This window comes from Saimiri boliviensis, chromosome 1 (genome assembly GCF_048565385.1).
Source record: "Saimiri boliviensis isolate mSaiBol1 chromosome 1, mSaiBol1.pri, whole genome shotgun sequence".
In the NCBI taxonomy this organism is placed as follows: domain Eukaryota; kingdom Metazoa; phylum Chordata; class Mammalia; order Primates; family Cebidae; genus Saimiri; species Saimiri boliviensis.
This window is the reverse complement of record NC_133449.1, coordinates 282,012,456-282,036,591: the sequence shown is the minus strand read 5'-3', so window position 1 is coordinate 282,036,591 and position 24,136 is coordinate 282,012,456. Positions and strand designations below refer to the sequence as shown.

The window sequence follows — 24,136 nt, the reverse complement described above, 5'->3', positions numbered from 1 at the left end:
TTTATTAGACACAATGAGTTAACTCAGAGGGTATATATTTGCTCTGTTTGTCAGGTAAAGAGATTATTTTCATTGTACGTTGATGCTTCAACAATAACACTATTACTTATCAAAATAATAAAATTAGGAACAAATGTCAATAGATTATATATCTATATTCATCCATACGAATAATTTCCTTATATTCATCACAATTAAAATTTTCTGTAAATATCTAAAGTCAATCTTAATAAATCTATAAATTTATTATTTATTTTAGGGTGACTTGGAGAAAAAGAGAGAATGGGAGATGGTAAATGTACTACAAACAAGCATTTACTGAACCCTATGATGTACAACCTGAGTTTTCTATTAGGGCTACAATATGAATGTACATTTTAAAAATAGTGGTGGTAGAATCTATTTGAAAACAGGATAGGCAAGTTGGTATCCTAAATATAATTAAGTGTATATTCTGTTGAGTCTGAATTATCACTCATTCTCTTTTTTTAATCTTCAATTGTACCAATCTACGAAGTAATAACATTTCCCTCATGGTGTTATATGTGTATATGCATATTGTTTGATCTAAATGATAACATTGATAGAAAGGTTCCTCATAATCTGTAAAATGTTTTAAAATTTAATTATATTTTATGGCTTAATAAAATATAGACTTATCTATGATCTATACTTTTTTCATAGCGCAAAGGCCATGTGAATGTACCAGGTAACATTATCTTATCTTCGGCATCAAGATTTTGATTTATTTAACTATTGACTATGATTTGCATGTATTTAATAATACTGTTAATAATAGTAGTTTTACATACTATTTAAATTCAACTGATTTACTCACGAATAATCATTTATCAAATGCTGGGTACTCACTGGGCTGAACACCTACGTTTACAAAAATAACTCAAATGTCTTCCTACTTAGAGGATCTCATAAGTCGTAGGAGATCTTTGTACCTGCAGAAATTAGTAAAACATGAACAGGCATGCAAAAGTACTGTGCAAGATGCAAAAACGAGGGAGTCTCTTCGAATTCTGTGACAGGAATTTCAGAGAAACTTGTAACAGGGATTTTAACAAAGGGCTGTTGATAAAGAAAAATTCTAGTTGAAGTAAGGATGTACAAAGTGTTATCATATGTTAGGAGGAGGCAGTATTCCATTGTACCTAGGCCTGAGGTATCAAGCAAATGCTAATAAGAGACAAGAGATAAAGCTGAGAAAGGCATTTCATGCTGACTTGAGAAGAGCCTTTATGACATACCAAAGCATTTAATTTATGGCAGATTTTAAACATAATTTGTAAAATGAACATAAGAGCCAACTCCCTTGAAGGATATTTTTGATTATTAGTGACTATCCTAGAAAGTGTTATCTATAGTATCTTCCATTTTTAAAATACTCAAATATATTACATCATTTACATTCAGAACATGTCATAAATACCATCTTCCTCCAAACCCACAGGATTCATATGACTCGTCTCTCTGCAAATTGCCTACTGAATTGTGCTTTCTGTTTTCAAGTCTTATATTTTACTGAGATCCCATCTTATCATATTAGCTGCAACTTGGTTTTGGATGATGCGTGTGTGTGTGTGTGTGTGTGTGTGTGTGTGTGTGTGATTGAATCCATGTGTCTATATAGAGCATTCATTCATAACATGAAGAATTTATTTTTTTATTTCAGTAACAGAAGGTATTTATGGAATGATGCTGCATTAGAAGAATATTAGCATCAAAATACATTTTCAGCATCTCCATGAATACCTTAGGAATACACAACTACTTTGTCAAAGGGAAGATGCCATTTTTTAGTACTACCACATCATTTTTAATATTTAACTTGATGCTAAATGAAACTCCCATTCTTAACATGGTCCCAATTATCTCGTAGGTTCAGAAGACAATAGGCAGAGTGATTTAATTGATCTTACATAAAGAAAGGTGACCCTATAGCACAAAATCGGAACAATTCCACTTAAAAAACATTAAAACAGCAACATAACATTGTTCAAGTATTTCATTTTGCTTTACATAAAAAGATAATGATAAATTCAAGTCATGGAAAACAAATACATACTTTGAGGAAACCGTGGTGGGTTGTCGTTGACATCGGTTAAGGTGATGTTGACTGTTGTAGAACCCGAAAGCCCTCCAACTTGCCCAGCCATGTCTTTGGCTTGAATAACCACGGAGTAATGTTCTCTGGCTTCTCTGTCCATGTTATGTAAGGCTGTTCTAATAACTCCTGTAATACATATGTTTTAATAAACAGTATGAGTTATATAATAAACAAGTATAACAAACACACACGTTTTAAGAAATGTCTTTGAAAATAGCATATTTTTTGAGATAAAACCACACAATTTGAGAAAAACCATACCTTACTGAGATGCCTACCTCTCTGCATTCCTTAAAGTACATGATCCCTCAAGGACAGTCCTGCCACCCTATTCCTACTGCTAGTGTGCTGAACATTTCACAACTTGAGCTCCTCAGAAGTGTCAGCTAAGATGGTCATATTGATTTAAGCAGAGGTTAATTTTCCCCTTTACAGAACAATTTACATCACTTCCCGGCAGAGTTATCAATGTTTAATGATGGGAACATTTGAAGACTTTGGACACTTGAACAGAGATTATAAGTAGGAGCCATATTAACATGTATCAAAGACTAAGAAACTCACTACTTTTGTTAGAAACAACTTTAAGAAGAACTAGATCTAAGTATTTAGGCAAAATAAAGAAAACGATAAGATTTATTCTGTAAATCGTATGTAAAAGTCACATTTTTATCTTAGTGCAAAAAGGGATGTTTAACCCACTTTTGCATGATGAACACTTGGACCGAATAAAGAAATGAAAAGTATTAAATCCCCGTTTGTGATTACACATACATAAACACCTACCCCTACACACCTAAATTAAATAGATCTGTTAATAGAGTCTTACATTTTACAAACCAAAAACATTTTCTGGAGGATAACATTTACTCAGGGCTATTAACTATGCCATGACATAGAATATTGCTCTCATGTCCATGAGATAGATCATAAACATGCATATAAATATATATATTTATGTGTACATATATATTTATGTGTCCATCTATATATGCATATAATCATAAAATATAAACCTATTTGATATTTTGAACATAAGTCATTATTTAACAAACTTATTTTCATTAAAAATATTTGAATCATGTCATCTTTAACAAATACACCAATGCCTTTTAATCAAACTCATACTTGATTAGTTACAGTATAATTCTTAAGAAGTTGTCAACTATAACTCTTACTTACAGATTTTACCAAATACTTTTACTGACATTATCTTAATTTATGTGAAGAAAGGGATTATATATTTACATTAAAAATAGCCTTTAAAAACAGAAAGGAGTATTCAATCACTTGTTGTGTCACTCATTTTGAATATAAAAAAGTAAACCACTATTTTCTTTTTTTACTGAATTGTTTAGTTAGGTACTAATGACTTTGAGAGGAGAGCCTCAGGTATCAGAAAAGAAGATCCCATTACTTTCACATATTGTGAACATATAATTGAAGGAATCAGAAAAACTTTCCTGCAGCTAAATAGGAATGAAAATTATTCCTATCAAAATAAATTATAATAGTGTGATAATAAATGATTCATCTAACTCATGCATATAAAAAGCCTCAAGCACCCTTATTTAAAAAAACAGTGTTTTATCATATGAGAATTACATTAGTAGGAATCTAACTGATACAGAAATGAACAAGCAAATAATTTATGAAATTGTTTTGTGAAAGAAATTTATATGTTCTACTACTTAAAAAAAACACTAAAAATGTCTTTCCTAAGGAGAATTAATCATATATGGGACTTGTTTTTGGTGGGGAGAAATATAAGATTATTATCAAAGATAAAGTTTTACAATAAAAGCATTAGTGAGTTTTGCAAAATAGATATGTAAAGGTAAAACTAAGTATTATGAAGTGAATTACACATATCTCTTTTATACAATATGAATGTTATTAATTAAAGAGGTCCAGAGAAGATAAAACAACAAAATTTTCTGTTTTATGGTATGGACTTCAATAATTTCATTACGGTGCCTTTATTTCCCTTCTTTTGTAGGACAGCCACTTCCAGGATGAAATGGGAGGAAACTTGCCAGCCAAATTTGCTCATGGAAAGAAAAGACCATATTCAGAACTGACACATACTTCCCTGAAACGATTGTCTCAGGTTTAAGTTAAAATCTCAACACTCTTGAGGATAGCCCAGTTGCATGTGCTTAGCTATGACCCCTCCTGGAGACATACAGATAATCAGAAAGCGTTTCAGTCAAATCGCCATAGCAACATGATTTCGGTAAAAGATAATCACCTTCTAACATGGAGCCCAGATGCATTTACTGGGATCACTTAAAGTACAACTGAAATACAGTAATTTATTTTTCCTTTTAAATAAACTATATTTAGAGCAGTTTTAGGTCAATTCCCAGCAAAATTGAGCAGAAAGTACAAAGAATTCCCATATATCCTTTGCCTCCTCCATGCACAAAGCCTTCCCAGGAACAAGATTGCAAACCAGAATGGTACATTTGCTACTATTGATGAGCCTACATTGACACATCATTACTATCCAAAGTCCAGATTTTACAATAGGGTTCACACTTGACAACTATATGATGACATTAAACTACTTCATAGTATCAAAATAATAGTTTTACTGCTCTAAAAATTGGCTCTCTTGGACATTTATTCCTCTCCTCCCCCAGCCCCTGGCAATCACAAATCTCTAATCTTTTTACTGTCTCCATATTTTTGCCTATTCCAAAATGTCAGGCATTTGGAACGATACAGTTAGCCTTTCAGATTGGTTTCTTTTACTTAGTCATATGCATTTAAGGTTTCTTTATGTTTTTTCCCAACTTGGTAGCTCATTTCTTTTTAACTCTGACTAATATTCCATTGTCTGGATGCATCATAGTTTACTTATTCACTCACTTACTGAGGGGCATCTACTTGCTTCCTAGTTTCAGCCATCATAAAGAAAACTGCATAAACATCTACATATGGGTTTTTGTATAAATATAAATTTTCAACTCCTTTGGGTAAACACAAATGAGTGTGGTTTCTGGATCATATAATGAATTCATCTGAAATTCTGAACAACGTTGAAATAAGTTAGGGGAAAATGGTAAACATTTAAACCTTATCAATACTGTTATAAAAAATTAAATTCAAGAGCAATTCACAGCTTATCTTCCATTCTCAATGTGTAGCATAATATCTGGCTTTTTTTCTTGCATTTTAGGTTTTGAGGTACATGTGAAGAACATGCAGGATTGTTGCATAGGTACACACATGGCAGCATGATTTGCTCCTTCCTCCCCTTTACCTATATCTGGCATTTCTCCCCATGCTCTCTCTCCCCAATTCCCACCCCACGCTGTTCCTCCCCTATTTCCCCCCAAACAGACCCCAGTGTGTGATGCTCCCCTCCCTCTGTCCATGTGTTCTCATTGTTCACCACCCACCTATGAGTGAGAACATGCAGTGTTTGATTTTCTGTTCCTGTGTCAGTTTGCTGAGAATGATGATTTCCAGGTTCATCCATGTCCTGACAAATGACATGAACTCATCGTTTTTGATGGCTGCATAATATTCCATGGGGTACACGTGCCACATTTTTCCCTGTCCATTCTATCATAAATGGGCATTTGGGTTGGTTCCAGTTCTTTGCTATTGTAAACTGTGATGCAATGAACATTCGTGTGCATGTGTCCTTATAGTAGAACGATTTCTAATCCTTTGGATATATACCCAGTAATGGGATTGCTGGGCCAAATGGAATTTCTACTTATGGGTCCTTGAGGAATCACCACACTGTCTTCCACAATGGTTGAACTAATTTACACTCCCACCTGGCTTTTTTTTTTTTCCAAAATAAAATATATATTATGAGTAAACACATGCACACACTCTCACCACACAGATACATACATTCATTCCTCCCCACCAAAATTTTATGCAGGAAGCTAGCTACATTTGAACATAGAGAAAACATAAAGTAGAATAATTTTTTAAAATAAAAAATGGGTTAAATATGAAGCTATGCAGGCAAAATGATCTTATATAATGGTTTTCTTAAGAAAGTTTCATGGCGATTCCTCAATAACCTAAAAATAGAAATCCCATTTGACCCAGCAATCCCATTACTGGGTATATATCCAAAGGATTATAAATCATTCTATCATAAGGACACATGCACACGAATGTTCACTGCAGCACTGTTTACAATAGTAAAGACCTGGAACCAGCCCAAATGCCCATTGATGATAGACTGGATAGGGAAAATGTGGTACATATACACCATGGAATATTACACAGCCATCAAAAACGATGAGTTTGCATCCTTTGTAGGGACATGGATGAACCTGGAAACCATCATTCTCAGCAAACTGACACAAGATCAGAAAATCAAATACTGCATGTTCTCACTCATAGGTGAGTGTTGAACAATGAGAACAAATGGACACAGGGAGGGGAGCACTACACGCTGGGGTCTGTTGGGGGGAAATGGGGGAGTGACAGGGAGGTGGGGAGGTGGGAAGAGATAGCATGGGGAGAAATGACAGATACAGGTGACAGGAAGGAAGGCAGCAAACCACACTGTCATGTGTGTACCTATGCAAAAATCTTGCATGTTCTTCATATGTACCCCCAAACCTAAAATGCAATAAAAAAAAAATTAAAAAAAAAGAAAAAGAAAAAAAGAAATTTTCAGATTTTCTTGTCCTGGCTTAACCACAGCAATGCTTCCTTTCATTCTACACTGTGTGCCAGTTTGGACGATCAATTATTTTGTTACTCTAATTTTTAGAAATTTTCTATTGGTTTTCAAACTTGTGTTTAAAATTATCTTGAAGTTTCCTTAATCATCAAATTGCTTGTGTTTAGCCCCCGGAAATTTTGATTTTGTAATTTGAAATGGGGCTGGTTTACACAAATCTCCAGGAGGCTATTACATTAATCTTCTCAGTCTCCCAGAACAAAATACCATAGGCTGGGTGGCTTTAAAAACAGATTTCTCACACTTCCAGAAGCTAGAAAGTCCAAGATCAAGGTACCAGATGATTTTATTCCTGGTGAAGTGTCTCTTCCTGGCTTGCAGATGGACACCTTCTTATAATGTCCTCACAAGGGCTTTCTTATTTGCAAGCACTGAGAGGACGGTGGGGAATCTCCTTTTAAAAAATTTTTTAAACCATTAGTCATCACGAAGGACTCATCCACAGGACCTAATCTAATCCTAATTACATCCCAAAGTGCTCATCTCCAAATACCACCATATTTGGAGTTAGGAATTCAACTTACAAACTCTAGGGGGGGCGGTGACACAAATATTCAGTTGGATTTATGTGCAAGTGGGTCAAGACCATCTGCAGAATAGACAACAGTCAAAAAGACAAAGTCCTGCCATGATGTTTCCATGCATTTCTTTACATTTTATCACCTTTACGTCATCACAACAAATGTATGTGTATGGGGATCACATAGGCACATAATATACAGAAGTGTTGTTCATTTTTCTCAATTGTAAAAGCTAAGCTCGTGGACAAAGGTAGAATACACTCTGTATGCAGAGTCCAAGTAAAAAAGTATGTTTTATTTGTTTGGTTAGTCATTTCTGCCATGTATCCGTGTATCCACATATCCAATAATTGCAAAATAATTTACTCTGCTTTTTAATATAAACTTAATAAGGGAACACTGTGTAGCCTTTTCATAGTACATTTTAAAAGCCAAAAATACAGAGCAGTGAAATTAATTTCCATAACTTACTGCATTATGCATTTGTTTAAAAAATAAAGACAAGGTTCCTCTTTTCAATACATCCTAGGTAAATGGTTACGGCATATTCTGAATGCTTGTTGGAAATGCTTCACTGGCAATGTTTACTTCAAAAATTTTAACTTGAATTGTTGCCTCTTACTCTCTTGTGATGCCGGGTTGAATCAACAAGATGTGATTACCTTTGTATCATTTTGTTTTGTTTCTTATTACTTTCCTGATAAACAATTGTAGGTGCCCCATTGCCTGCAAATTACCTACTACTGTTTCCCAATCACCTTGATATGTAGGGGCTTGTAACTGGGAATTACTGTCTGCTGTATACAAGTTCATAACATTGAAAACTCATCTGTGATTATAAACATTACTTGCTGAGCTTGAGTCACTAGCCTATCATATGTTTATGCTCCCTGACTAATAATATTCATATAGCAGTAGATCCTCCACAATGTTTTCTTGCATTTTTACCCACTAAAAATAATCCAAGATGAAATGTCGTACATGTCTTGTTTATTAGATAATAGCACAGAAGACTGAAAAATTTAAAAAAAAATAAAATAAAAATGTCTAACAGGTTAGAACAAATAAACAAGTCTGCACATTTACATTCTTACAAAAACCTCCAAGGTATACACACATATTTATGAGAGGTAATGGTTCCTTCTATGTCTAAACTACTCATGTGTACTTTTGCTTCTTTTTTTTTTTTTTTTTGAGACGGACTTTCGCTCTTGTTACCCAGGCTGGAGTGCAATGGCGCAATCTCGGCTCACCGCAGCCTCTGTCTCCTGGGTTCAAGCAATTCTCCTGCCTCAGCCTCCCAAGTAGCTGGGACTACAGGCATGTGCCACCATGCCCAGCTAGTTTTTGTATTTTTAGTACAGATGGGGTTTTACCATGTTGACCAGAATGGTCTCGATCTCTTGACCTCATGATCTACCCAACTTGGCCTCCCAAAGTGCTGGGATTATAGGCACAAGCCACCACACCCGGCCTCTTTCTTTTTTTTTTTTTTTCTTTTTCTTTCTTTTTTTTCTTTTCTTCGAGACACAGCCTTGCTCTGTCATCCAGGCTGGAGTGCAGAGGTGTGATCTCTACTCACTGCAACATCTGACTCTCAGGTTCAAGTGATTCTCATGTGTCAGCCTCCTGAGTAGCTGAGACTACAGGCATTTGCCACAATGTCCAGCTATTTTTTTTGTATTTTTAGTAGAGTTGGGGTTTTGCCATGTTGGCCAGGCTGGCCTTGAACTCCTGGCCTCAAGTGATCCACCCACCTCAGCCTCCCAAAGTGCTGGGATTGCAGGCATGAGCTACTGCGCCTGGCCTACTTTTGTTTACTTTTCTTAATTTGCTCCCTGTTTCATTTATTCATGTAACATCTATTATTTTACAGAAAATGGATAGGACTCCCAGTGCTTCCCTGATGGGACATGTGGACCATTTAATAACTAAATCATGTAAAGTGTTCATTATCAAGCAAATCTACACACATTTTAGACCTACTGAATTAGAATCCAGGGTAGTGGGTCACAGGCATAAGTTTTGTGACAAGTTTGTAAGAATGTAAATGTGCAGCAATTATTGAGAGATTTTGTCATCACCAGACCTGCCCTTCAAGAGCTCTTGAAAGAAACACTAAGCATGGAAAGGAACAAGTACCAGTCACTGCAAAAGCAAACCAGTTGGCAAAGACCAAAAATGTAATGAAGAAAATGAGTCAACTAATGAGAAAGAAAACCAGCCAGTAACAAAATGGCAGGATCAAATTCACGCATAACAATATTAACATTGAATGTAAATGGCCTAAACACCCCAATCAAAAGACACAGACTGGTAAACTAGATAAAAAGTCAGAACCCATTGGTGTGCTGTATTCAAGAAACCCATCTCACATACAAAGACACGCATAGACTCAAAATAAAGGGATGGAAGAAGATTTACCAAGCAAATGGAGAACAACAACAACAAAAAAAGCAGGGGTTGCAATCCTAGTCTCTTGATACAATGGACTTCAAACCAACAAAGATCAAAAGAGACAAAGAAGGACATTTCATAATGGTAAAACCATCAATCCAACAGAAAGAGCTAACTATCCTAAATATATATGCCCCCAACGCAGGAGCACCCAGATACATAAAGCAAGTTCTTAATGACCTAAAACAAGATTTAGACTCGCACACAATAATAGTGGGAGACTTCAATACTCCACTGTCAATATTAGACAGATCAAGGAGACAGAAAATTAACAAGGATATCCAGGATTTGAATGAAGAGCTGGACCAAGCAGATCTAATAGACATATACAGAACGCTCCACTCCAAATCCACAGAATATACATTTTTCTCAGCATCACAATGCACTTACTCTAAAATTGACCACATAATTGGAAGCAAATCACTCCTCAGCAAATGCAAAAGAACAGAAATCATAACAAACAATCTGTCAGATTACAGTGCAATCAGACTAGAACTTAGGATCAAGAAACACACTCAAACCCACAGAACCACTTGGAAACTGAACAACTTGTTTCTGAATGTTGACTGGATAAACAATGAAATGAAGGCAGAAATAAAGATGTTCTTTGAAACCAATGAGAATGAAGACACAACTTACCAGAATCTCTGGGACACCTTTAGAGCAGTATCGAGAGGGAAATTTACAACAATAAATGCCCACCAGAGAAGAGAGGAAAGATCTAAAATCAACACCCTATCATCAAAATTGAACGAACTAGAGGAGCAAGATCAAAAAAAACCCAAAAGCTAGCAGAAGACAAGAGATAACTAAGATCAGAGCAGAACTGAAGGAGATAGAGACATAAAAAAACCCTTCAAAAATCAATAAATCCAGGAGCTGGTTTTTTGAAAAGATCAACAAAATAGACAGACCACCAACCAGAATAATAAAAAAAGAAAAGGGAGAAGAATCAAATAGATGCAATAAAGAATGATAAAGGGGATATCACCACTGATCCCACAGAAATACAAACTACCATTGGAGATTACTACAAACAGCTCTACTCACATAGACCAGTAAACCATGAAGAAATGGATAAATTCCTAGACACATGCACTCTACAAAAACTGAACCAGGAGGAAGGTGAAACCCTGAATAGACCAATAACAAGCACTGAAGTAGAGGCAGCAATCAATAGCCTACCAACTAAAAAAAGTCCAGGTCCAGGTGGGTTCACAGCCAAATTCTATCAGATGTACAAAGAGGAGCTGGTTCCATTCCTTCTGAAACTCTATCAAATAATACAAAAGGAGTGAATCCTCCCTAACTCATTTTATGAGACCAATATCATCCTGATACCAAAACCAGGCAGAGACTCAACTAAAAAAGAAAATTTCAGGCCAATATCCATGATGAATATCAATGCAAAAATCTTCAATAAAATACTGGCAAACAGATTGCAACAGCTAATCAAGAAGCTTATCCATTATGACCAAGTAGGCTTCATCCCAGGGATGCAAGGCTGTTTCAACATACGCAAATCCATGAATGTAATCCATCATATAAACGGAACCAAAGACAAAAAACACATGACTATCTCAATAGATGCAGAGAAGGCCTTCAATAAAATTCAACAGCCTTTCATGCTAAAAACTCTCAATAAACTAGGTATTGATGGAATATATCATAAATGATAAAAGCTATATATGACAAACCTACAGCCAATATCATACTGAATGGGCAAAAGTGGAAAAATTCCCTTTGAAATCAGGCACTAGACAAGGATGCGTTCTCTCACCACTCCATTCAATATAGTATTGGAAGTTCTAGCCAGAGCAATCAGGTAAGAAAAAGAAATAAAGGGTATTCAATTAGAAAAGAATGAAGTCAAACAGTCTGTATTTGCAGATGACATGATTGTATATCTAAAAGACCCCATCGCCTCAGCCAAAAATCTTCTCAAACTGATAAGCAACTTCAGCAAAGTCTCAGGATACAAAATCAATGTGCAAAAATCACAGGCATTCCTATACACCAATAACAGAGAGCTAACTCAAGAGTGAACACCCATTCACAAGTGCTACAAAGAGAATAAAATACCTAGGAATACAACTAACAAAGGATGTAAAGGACCTCTTCAAGGAGAACTACAAACCACTGTTCAACAAAATAAGAGAGGACACAAACAGATGGAGAAATATTCCATGCTCATGGTTAGGAAGAATCAATATCGTGAAAATGGCCATACTGCCCAAAGTAATCTACAGATTTCATGCTATCCCCATCAATCTACCAGTGACCTTCTTCACATAACTGGAAAAAAAAACACTTTAAACTTCGTATAGAATCACAAGAGACCCCACATAGCCAAAACAAATCCTAAGCAAAAAGAACAAGGCTGGAGGCCTCACACTGCCAGACTTCAAACTATACTACAAGGCTACAGTAATTAAAACAGCATGGTACTGGTACCAAAACAGAGACACAGACCAATGGAACAGAACAGAGATTCCAGAAGAAACACCACACATCTACAATTATCTGATCTTTGACAAACCCAGCAAAAACAAGCAATGGGGAAAAGATTCTGTGTTTAATAAATGGTGTTGAGAAAACTGGCTAGCAATATGCAGAAAGCAGAAACTGGACCCCTACCTGTCACCTTACACTAAAATTAACTCCAGATAGATCAAAGATTTAAACATAAAACCTAACACCACAAAAACACTAGAAGAAAATGTAGGCAAAACAATCCAGGACATAGGCATAGGCAAGGACTTCATGACTAAAACACAAAAAGCAATGGCGATAAAAACCAGGATAGACAAATGGGATCTAATTAAAAATCAGAGCTTCTGTACAGCAAAAGAAACCATCATTAGTGTGAATTGGCAACCAACAGAACGGGAAAACTTTTTTGCAACCTATCCATCTGACAAAGGGCTAATATTCAGAATCTACAAAGAACTAAAACAGATATACAAAACAAACAAACAAACAAAAAAACAAACAACCCCATTCAAAAGTGAGCGAAGGATATGAACAGACACTCTTCAAAAGAGGACATATATGAGGCCAACAAATATATGAAAAAATGCTCATCACTGGTCATTAGAGAAATGCAAATCAAAACCACATTGAGATACCATCTCATGCCAGTTAGAATGGCGATCATTAAAAAATCTGGAGACAACAGATGCTGGAGAGGATGTGGAGAAATAGGAATACTCTTACACAGTTGGTGGGAGTATAAGTTAGTTCAACCATTGTGGAAGACAGTGTGGCAATTTCTCAAGGATCTAGAAATAGAAATTCCATTTGACCCAGCAATCCCACTATTAGGTATATACCCAAAGTACTATAAATCGTTGTACTATAAAGACACATGCACACATATGTTCACTGCAGCCCTGTGTACAATAGTAAAGACCTGGAACTAACCCAAATGTTCATCAATAATAGACTGGACAAAGAAAATATGGTACATACACACCACAGAATACTACACAGCCATAAAAAACGATGAGTTCGTGTCCTTTGTAAGGACTTGGATGAATCTCGAAACCATCATTCTCAGCAAACTGACCCAAGAACAGAAAGCCAAGCACCATATGTTGTCACTCATAGGTGGGTTTTGAACGACGAGATCACGTGGACTCAGGGAGAGGAGCATCACACACAGGGGACAGTGGGGGGGCATAGGGGAGAGGCAATGGTGGTGGGGAGGGAGGGGAGGGTGGGGAGAGATAACATGGGGAGAAATGCCAGATATAGTATATACCTAAAGGAAAATAAGTAAGTAAATAAATAAATAAATAAATAAATAAATGTAAATGTGCAGACTTGTTTATTTGTTCTAGCCTGTTAGGCTTTTTAATTTCACAGTCTTCTGTAGTATTATCTAATAAATAAGATGTACACAACATTTCAGTTTTGGATTTTTTTTAGTGGGTAAAAATGCAGAAAACATTTTTGAAGATCTACTCATATATGAATATTATTAGTCAGGGAGCATCTCTGGGGACAAGTTTCCCCAGAGATTCTCATGAATGTGCAAATTTGAAACATCTACCTACTTGACCACATATGGTACCTGGTCTTAAGGTACTCATATTTCATTGGATATGATTTTCTTATTCTAAATAATTAATATGAGTACTAACAAGTTTAGATATATTTAAAAGTTCCATTAACCATTTTCTAAATGAAGGCACTAAACATCTTGGCAGTAATGAATCTTCCCTTCAACTGCCTGATTGAGGTAGTTTAGGTACCTGTAAAATTATTTATGCTATCTGTATAATTTATATTTAAGTATTTGAACATTTAGTATATTATATGCTATATATATTATACATTTTGAATTTTCCCAATTGACTTTATAAAGATAATGCATCTTCCATAAATTATTGTCTGTATAGAAAGCAAAAATAATTAGACATTTAACTTTGGTATATCCATCAGCAACGTAATTGCAGAAATCTGTTTTCTTCATTCATCATTGAAAATTCAACGTGTGCTGAATATGTTTCCACTCTGCATAAAATGTGGGGTATAAAGACATATATGATACAGCGTATGAAATTGAAATGCTATAATTAGAATGTTTAATGATATGGAAACAGATGTGCAAATCTGTAAAGTTAAGTAATGCAGAAAACACATTTTATTAAACACAAAACACAGACTTCAGAGGCGATAGTGATCACAATAGTAGCGTATGAATGAAGAGTACCTGTGGGGGAGGGCCATGTTTGTAGGCTGTGTGTGAGTGCATGGAGAAAGCAGGGTATTCATGGAAAGGACACTTGACATGAACCAAGTCTTGGGGTCTGGAATATGCATGTCAGTATTGGACAGGGCACAGATTTAGCTTCAGTGGAAAGTGTTAGTGAGATAATGGTAGGAATTAGGTACACAGTGATTAAAATACACTTGACATTTAAAGGTTATTTAATTTTAATAAATAAGAACATTCAATATTTTGTTTCTCAAGTGATTGAAAATTTGAATAGTTCTACCGTTGCCCCTGTGGAAAGTCCAGGTTGACCAGACTTCCCTACTTGTCACTCATTGTTATGGCTGTGGGTTAGCAAGGGTATGGCTGTCTCTATCTCTACAGGTAAATTTAGCACATTTTTGACTCCAAGCTTCCAGTGGATGATGGATTAAAACCTCAGATTTTATTTTATTTACAGAGAAAATATATCATAAATTATATGAAACACTGGCATCTTATAATTTCTGCTAAAATATAAGCTATTTAGCTGCAAGCTATGACTCATGGAATTAACAATCATAAATTCATAGAGGTAGACATTTTTATGCTTTAGGAGGAAGATTCAATACTTCTCTTCTACATGTTTTTTTTTTCTCTCCTTACCATTAAAATTGATGGTGAAGTATTTTATTTCTGCTGCAGAGAAAAGGAATGAGAATTAACGTTATGTGTAGAGACTGTGAATTAAGAATTCCTTAAGAGAATTCATTTAAGGTATATACCTCATGCATTTATTTCCACACTATTAGCATGTGAAAAGAAAAGCTCAAAATGTCAATAACTCCTCTCAGATCACAAGATTACAAAGGTGGAAAATCTGAAATCATACCCAGAATTTCCTGACACTAAAATTTTAATGCCACAGTGGCATTAGCTCAAGGAATTTAGTCCTTGCAACTTGTAGAGTTTATAGGACAGAGTTGGTGTATTCTGAGACGGAGAAATAGAGAGAAAAGAGGGAAAAAGGAGGAGGAGGAAAAGAAGGAGCTGGAGAGGGAGAATGAAAGAGAGGGAGGTGGACATCGTCATAAAGGTGGTCACTATCTCTAAGAATCTGAAGACATAAATCAGGCAGGTGTAGTTATTTTATTACATCACTAAAAGTGTTTCAGACCGAGAATGTTTTATTTTTATTTAATTCTTTTTCTGCATTTTGTTTATTTCTGTTATTAGGGCTCAGTGTGAACTGTGTTTTCAAAAGCTCTGTCTTTCTTGCTGCTATATTTAATAATCATACTGATAAAATCATAGGGCCGCCTGGGCAGTCTGCAAAGGCCTACTCTTCTCCAGATTGCCAAGGCTTCAACACAACTACCCCAGTCAGCAAAATGGAATTTACTAATAAACCCAGAGAATTTACTAATAGTGTTACAGATGCTCCTTGACTTATGATGGGTTGCATCATAATAAACTCATTACAGAACTAAAAAAATGGTAAGATGAACTATCATGGGTAAGAGACCATCTAAATATGGCAAAAAATAATTAAACTGTCGACTTTCAAAATAGGTTTACCTGTGAGTAAATATGATTAGGTAGCACAGAAAAATATCACCTTTCTGCTTAAAGAGGTCTAATTTGCCACTCCCTGTTGACATGAAACTCATTGCACATAGTCAGCATCCCTGTGGCTTAGCCTAAACAAAAACCCAGTTAATTTTTTTGGATATAGGAACTGGGATTGCTGGATCATAAGGTAGTTCTATTTCTTAATATTGTGGTCAACTCGGATATAATTTCATTCCCACTAACAGTATGGCTCTACAATCTCATCAACAACCGTCTTGTTTTTTGATAATAGCCATCCTCGCTGGTATGAGGTCATATCTCCTTGTGGTTTGGATTTATATTCCCCTGATGACTAGTGTTGTTGATTACCCTTTTCTATACCTGTTGTCCATATCTAAAGGAATTAAAATAGAGATGTCATAGAGATACCTGGACTCCTATGTTCATTGCTGCATGAACCTTGAGGACATTTTTAAGTAAAATAAGCCAGTCACAGAACAAATACTGCATGATCTTACTTATATGAGCAATCTGAAAATGTTGAACTCATAGTGGCAAGAATAGAATGAATTGTGATTTTCCAGGTGCTAGGTGAGAGGAAAATGAGTTGTTGCTGTTTAATGTGTATAAAGATTTAGATATGCAAGATGAGTACATTCCAAAGGCTGTACAACATTGTGCCTACAGTTAATGATACTGTATTGTGCATTTAAAAATTTTTTAAAAGGTAGTTCTCCTTAAGTGCTATTACCACAATTGAAAAATAAAATAAAATAAAATAATAAATAGTGCAGCCAGTACCTGTACATTGAATGGGACATTTTTTTTTTCTTTGCTCGAAATCACCTCCTTCCCGTTTCCAGAGTTGATGGAGCATATAGAATTGTGTTGGCATGTGTGCATTCATGAAATCATTTACACATTTGCCTTAATAATTATTGTTTTGGGATGAAATAATAAGAGACAGCTATGGGATCCTGGTTCAAACATTTCTCTACTGTTGGTGAATAGACCCTCAAATAGATTTTGAAAGGATGCCTGCACCTTGGCAATGCGATTTCAGAAGCAGCCTCTCTTGGTCAGGTTAGATTCTAATACCACTGGAATCAAAGGTCCCCATTGTAGGGAATTTCCTTCAAGAGACGGCAGAAAGATGATAGGTAAACATGGGTAACTGAAAGTTCTGATGCCAACCGACCAGGATATAGTCTTTTGCATAACAGAAAAAAGAAGGAGAATTAGAATTATAAAATTCATCATGTTTCAAGTGGCCATTAGCCCTTAGGATTTTCTCTTCATAGATAATCAAATATCAATGCTATTATCACTACCATTTAGAGAAAATGATCATGGCTTGAGTAATTAACAAAACCTCCTATAAATTCTTTTACAATAGTCTTACAGTTGGCTGGGTCTATTTCCTTCTTAAATTTGTGCTGGCTTGTGACTGCTTTAATCAATGCAGTACAATGGAAGTGACTTTAGCAGTTTTTGCTCTGTTCTTGAGTGGTTTAGAAGCTGCTGCCTTGATCTCTTTAGCCTATGAGCTTTCTTGTAAGTGATCTAGCTACATTGTTAATGACACCATGTAGAGAGGTTCTGAGGTCACATGGAGAAAGTGAGATATCTAGGTGGGCCCAGTCTCCCAGCTGTTCCTACTAAGGCACTAGGTTTCTCACTCCTTGAACCTCCCTGGACCCATCCTGGAGCCTCCACACTAGTTAATACGTCAGATGGATACTTTACCCAGTATTTCAAACCAATGTCATATGGATTAAGAAATTGCCTAAATAATCCCTGCTAAATTTCCTCACTTCCAAAATTCTTGTTTTGAAAGATCTCAGTAGTGGTTTGCTACACAGAGCAATGTCATTCCCATTTGAAACACACACACACACACACACACACACACACACACACACACACACACACGCATTCATTTACTCCATAGGAAAACCACTGATGATTGACTTTCTAAAGCAATTCCTAAGACCATTAAATCAATATTATATATTTTGTACCTCCTGTGTCCTCTTCTCTCTCTCTCTTTCCCTCTCTCTTCCTCTTGCTGTCTATCTCCAGAAATGGGGTACATGACATATAGAGAAACAAACATAACTCATAAATGTACTATCTTGGATATGGTCCATTGTAAGCATGTTTCATGAGTTCAAGTAAATATTGTGTTTAGAGGATAAGGAAGGAAAGGATAGAGGATAATGAAGGAAAATGAACCGGACCTCCAAATAATTGCTGTTAAGTCAACACAGAACATAACTTCCTATGATTAATGAACAGTTACAAATATTTTTATCATCAGGAAACTTACACTCTATGGGTAGTATTGAGATTATGATATTTATGGGATCTTATTAATGAAGAAAATTAGAAAGACAATTTAAATTTTTAAAATATCAAATACAAATTATATTTCACTGCTAGACCAAGTTAAATATGAGTTCCCAAAATAGCTTGTTAATGTGGCTTATAAAAAATTTGTGTACTCAAAATGCAAACCCAAATGAGAAATTTTATCATATAGATGTATGATGCTTATTTATTCATTGGCATATTTTTCTCTTATTCCGCTTCTTAATTTTGTCTGTTTGGTTTTTGCTTATGATGGTTTAAATGAATTGAAAACATAAAATGCTTTATATAGATTTTTTAGTCACAGTTAAGTTACTTTTAGAGAAAGTGTATTTAATATGAATATCAAAAACATTTGGAATATGTGTTGCTGCGACACCTATATTTAGAGTCAAATAATTTCAAATACATTAAAACACTATTATACAAGTATATACATATACCAATGGCCATCTAGTTCCATTAGTAATAATATAATTGACAATACAGATGTATAAGTAACTAAACATTGATGATTTCTCCTGCATTGCCAATTCAGTTATTGTGACATCTGTTTTCCTAATTTATAAAAAATGATTTATTTCCCTTTTATATCATGATTTAATTTATAATGCATTATGTCATACTCTTATTATTATTATTACTTTTTGAGATGGAGTTTCGCTCTTCTTGTCCAGGCTGGAAGCAGTAGCACCATTTCGGCTCACTGCAAACTCTGCCTTCTAGGTTCAAGTGATTCTCCTGCCTCAGCCTCCCAAGTAGCTGAGATTACAGGTGCCCACTACCATACCCAGCTAATTTTGTATTTTTAGTAGAGATGGGGTTTTGCCATGTTGGTTAGGCTGGTCTTGAACTCCTGACCTCAAGTGATCCACCCACCTCGGCCTTCCAAAGTGCTGGGATTACAGGTGTGTGCCACTGCCCTGGCTGTCATACTCTAATAATCTAAAAAGTATGGCCATTTTCAGCAAGTTGGCTGTCATGTTATGCTTGCTCCATATATATGAATATGAAAGCCTGCATATTGTATACATGTTATTTATGTCACATGTAACAAATAAGCATCACTGAAGCAAACACATATATCAGATTCCTAAAATTATTTGTAAGATTTCAGAGATGCATATTTGCTGTCTTTCCTTTAGCATATAGTTTTAAGTAGAGTCTTTACTAGACTTGTGGATAATTCTAGAAAATATAACGTTTTTACAAGCAAGTTTAAAGTGTAGTCAGGATGGTTGTAGTATAATCATGGAGTCACATAAGAAAGGTAAAAATACGGGGGCGTGGTGGCTCAAGCCTGTAATCCCAGCACTTTGGGAGGCTGGATCACGAGGTCGAGAGATCAAGACCATCCTGGTCAACATGGTGAAACCCCGTCTCTACTAAAAACCCAAAAAAATTAGCTGGGCATGGTGGCTCGTGCCTGTAATCCCAGCTACTCAGGAGGCTGAGGCAGGAGAATTGCCTGAACCCAGGAGGCGGAGGTTGTGGTGAGCCGAGATGGCGCCATTGCACTCCAGCCTGGGTAACAAGAGCGAAACTCTGTCTCAAAAAAAAAAAAAAAAAAAAAAAAAGAAAGGTAAAAATACAATTGAAACATATAAAGTAAATTACTCACTAGGATTTCAAGAATGCTCATGCAACCTTACTGCCTTTGATCTTTCAAATGTGTTCATAGTGGAAACATTACAGAATTATTCATTTAATCATGATACTACTTACACATTCTGGAAACTTTAAAAATGATAAGAAATGAACAATTTTCTCAGTATTTGGGGACAGAATATTATACTAATTGTATAAGTTTGACTGATAATTCAGTGTTAGATTTCTGTTTATAATTAATTTGTAGATATATTCATTAATAATCATAATTAAGATTTTATATCATTATGACTCAGTATCACTGATAGGCAATATAGTGAGATTTGTGAACAGGGCATCAAACCATAAATATCCCTTTCAAGCACAGAAGCAGGTCACACAAAGCACTACTACAAATAGATATTTCAAAGAAACATAGAAGTTTTTACAGAAAAAAGTGTGGTTCTTAAGAAAGAAGTTTACTGGTGTTAAAGCCTTATCTGTTCATTCTCTTGAATAGTTCAAGGGTTGAATGAAGAACAATAGTTAAGTTGGGCACATTCTTAGCATTTACTAGATGTAAGTTATGCAGGAAGTTATTTAATAATCTGGTACCTATTTAACTAGTTGCTGACTGGTAGTAATGAAAACACAATAGAGAAGTGTACTATAATTGATGCTCATAACACAATAGAGAAGTGTTCTATAATTGATGCTCATAACACAATAGAGAAGTGTTCTATAATTGATGCTCATAAAACATTGAGTGAGGTGGGTGGATCATGAGGTCAAGAGATCGAGACCATCCTGGTCAACATGGTGAAACCCCGTCTCTACTAAAAAAATACAAAAAATTAGCTGGGCATGGTGGTGCATGCCTGTAGTCCCAGCTACTCAGGAGGCTGAGGCAGGAGAATTGCCTGAACCCAGGAGGCAGAGGTTGTGGTGAGCCGAGATCACGCCATTGCACTCCAGCCTGGGTAACAAGAGCAAAACTCCACCAAAAAAAAAAAAAAAAAAAAAAAATTGAGTGTTTGATGAGATACATAAATGTAAAATGCTAATTTTTTTACTGTATGATAGAAGTAATTGATTATCTGAGGCATGAAAGCTAAGTCTTCCATATATGAGCAGATTTTGGGTCATTTGATGGAAAGACTGAATAGAAAGCCTTTAACACTTAAATAGTGAGTATGATGGATATATGACTTACATGATTTGTAGGTTGAGTATTTTAATATGTATATGAATATATATGTTGGAAAATATTTATCAGAAAGAACAAAGAGCTAACAAGCAAAGATTGACAATGCTTATTCTACTTGGCTACACAATTTTATTCTGTCATTTTAATATTTAATTTCCTGGAGTAATATGTTATTGATTAATGAATTTGATACCATAAAAAAGGAAGGAGTCTTTGGAAACCGATGAAAATGCCATTTTTTTTAGTTGCCGAGAAAACTGAATAATAGCTCAAATAATTATGTTCAAAAATTTATTGAGGCTCTATTCTGAGGTAAAAAATTAAAAGTTATTATATTTCATGTATTTGGAAGACATGTGAAACACAAAATAGTAAAATCAGGCAGATTAAATAGAAAATTTCAGCCAAATGTAAACTTGTACTTTCTCTCTTCAGTGATCATATTACATTGTAAATTGACAGAATTTTTCTTAGGGAATGTTAACAGGCATAGGAATTCTCAGCACTCTCCCTATACGTACTGTGACTGATATAAACACATCTTTAATCTTTGCACAAAACATGCAATAGTATTTGACATCTAAAAAAATGAAAAGCATGTAGTCCCTGAATTTCTAAAATTCTTATACCCAAATCACTAAAAAGAACTGACTATACATGGTATGAAGCAGACACTGAGTTTGATATTTGGGTGCAGAATACTTATTTGGGATAAACTGTGCAGACGAAGGGGAAAGAGTGGGAATGGACACAGGACGATATTAGTCTGTAATGCAGTCCTATCAAAGCTTAGCCTAACGCAGTAGGAAGCTCTGGAGGATGTATTGTGTGCCCAAATGCCTAGGATTGGGCCAAAATAGCCAGAACTTTAGACACTCTACTTCATTTTGTCGTTGGATGAGCGCTGTCCCGGAAATGGTGTGACTTCAGGCAAGGGTGAGACACGTGTGAAGGAGCAGAAAGCTCGAAGTGTGCTGCTGAATGCACTCCCCATGCTGGACAGCAAGTTGCTCCTTAAAGGAAGCTCAGGACCATGCATCTCTATGTCTACCAGACAGCAAACCTGCTTTTTCCCCTTAATCTCTAGTTCCAGCCCTTCCAGTGTTGATTCGGGTTGCATGCTACACTGAAAATACAAACATGCTCTTATCTTCTGTGGTTCTCAGGTTGCCAACCCAACAGGTAATTGCGGCCCTCATACGACCCTCAATAATACTGGCCCCAGGCAATTACGTCTATCCTTCTGAGAGATCATTTTCTTGTCTTTCTCAATTCTACTATTATGTTTTGCATTGCTATTACACTAATTTACTTATTTTCATGAAGATTTAATTCTTGTTTTGGACAAATTATTTGTTTTTTTTTTTTCCCACTAGAACAAAAGCTCCACAAGGCCAAGGATCTTTCTTTGCTGTGTTTTCACTGCTGTGCCCTCGTTGCCTCAAACAATCTGCAAATCAAATTGTCCTCAAATAACACAAACTGGGTGATAATTAAAAACAAAAAAAAGTATTGTTGCACTGTTCTGGAATCTAGAAGTCTGAAATCAAGGCATTGGCTGGGTTGGTTCCTTCTTGGGGCTGTTTGGGATAATTCTGTCCCAATCCTCTCTTCCTGGCTTATTTGGCTGTTTTCCTACTTAAGTGGCCTTTTCCCCATATGTTCAAATGTGTATATCTGTGTTCAAACTTCCCTGTTTCCTAAGGCACCAGTCATAATAGATGATGGCCCACTGAGACCGCCTGATGCGAGGGGGTCCCTGACAAAACTCCAACAGGCCTGCGCACTGGGGTGGAGCCACAGAAGTGCTTGCCATTTGCAGCAGGGAGGAACCTCGCCCCTTCTCTTCCTGTGTGGAACTTGGGATTCAGACAGCCAGGAGGGAAACACTCTAGCAGGGACTCTGGTCTTGAAGACAGTCCGAACTTTTTCTTCCTTTTTTTCCTTTTCACCCAATAAAACCTTGTGTTACACACCCTTAAAAACTTTCAAGGCTGTGGGACAAGAACCTCTGTCTTTAGTAGAACTGAGGAAAAGTCCTGCAACACCATGGCATGCCACTGTAACTCAGTAATGTCTGTAAAAACCATAACTCCAAAGAAGGTCGCATTCTGAGTTACTGGGGACTAGGACTTGAATATGTGACTTTTTCTTGGAGGAGAAGATACCACTCAAGTGAGAACACTGAGCAAAATAAAACAATAGCACGAAGAAGTAAACAAAAACATATTGACTGCCTGAGTTTGTCTTTGAGCCCACATTAATGGTATTATTAAAACAAAATCACAAACGTTGACCAAAAAGGGCCTGGTGAAGTCACTCAAGAAGAGCACACAAGACGTGAAAAACAGATGTATGAAAGAACACAACGCCAGAGAAAGCATGGAGATGAAAAGGAACTTTTGTGTGGGTTGCCTAAGGAGAAGGAGGTTAAGCAGATGTGAGATCATGAAAAGTGGTCTTGGATTCCTTTATCCTGAGAGCTATAAAGTGTTATTTACTGGTAGCTACAGAGTACCCTTTTCAATCCAGTCACTGTTCTAGGTGGAGAAAATTGCTGCCTTCATGACACTGACATTCTAGCAAGGACAGATTAGTGAAAAAAAAAAAACAAACAAACAAAAAACAAAGAGTGAGATAGATAATTAAATCATATATAATGATATCATATATAGCAGATTAGTGGTTAATTGCTGGGAAAGGAAAGCATATGGTTTGAGCTTATGGTTTTAACTAGGACTATAATAGTGAATGTGGGAATTAGCTAGTTCTGGGTTGCAAGTGTTGGTTATTATGCTTTCAAAAATTTCAAGGGTTGGCTCATAAATACAAATTTATTTTATTTTATTTTATTTTATTGAGATGGAGTTTTGCTCTTGTC

General features: G+C 35.8%; 1 protein-coding gene across 11 annotated transcripts in view; it reads right to left on the bottom strand.

Annotated features, from left to right (window-relative positions):
• CDH18 (cadherin 18) overlaps positions 1–24,136 on the bottom strand; it is a 1,096,529-nt gene that overhangs the window by 134,302 nt on the left and 938,091 nt on the right. For all 11 annotated transcript variants that reach the window (XM_074386991.1, XM_074386980.1, XM_074386983.1 and 8 more), the window contains one exon: positions 2,078–2,245. In XM_074386991.1, coding sequence (XP_074243092.1) covers positions 2,078–2,245 — 168 coding nt within the window. The remainder of the gene's footprint in view (positions 1–2,077; positions 2,246–24,136) is intronic.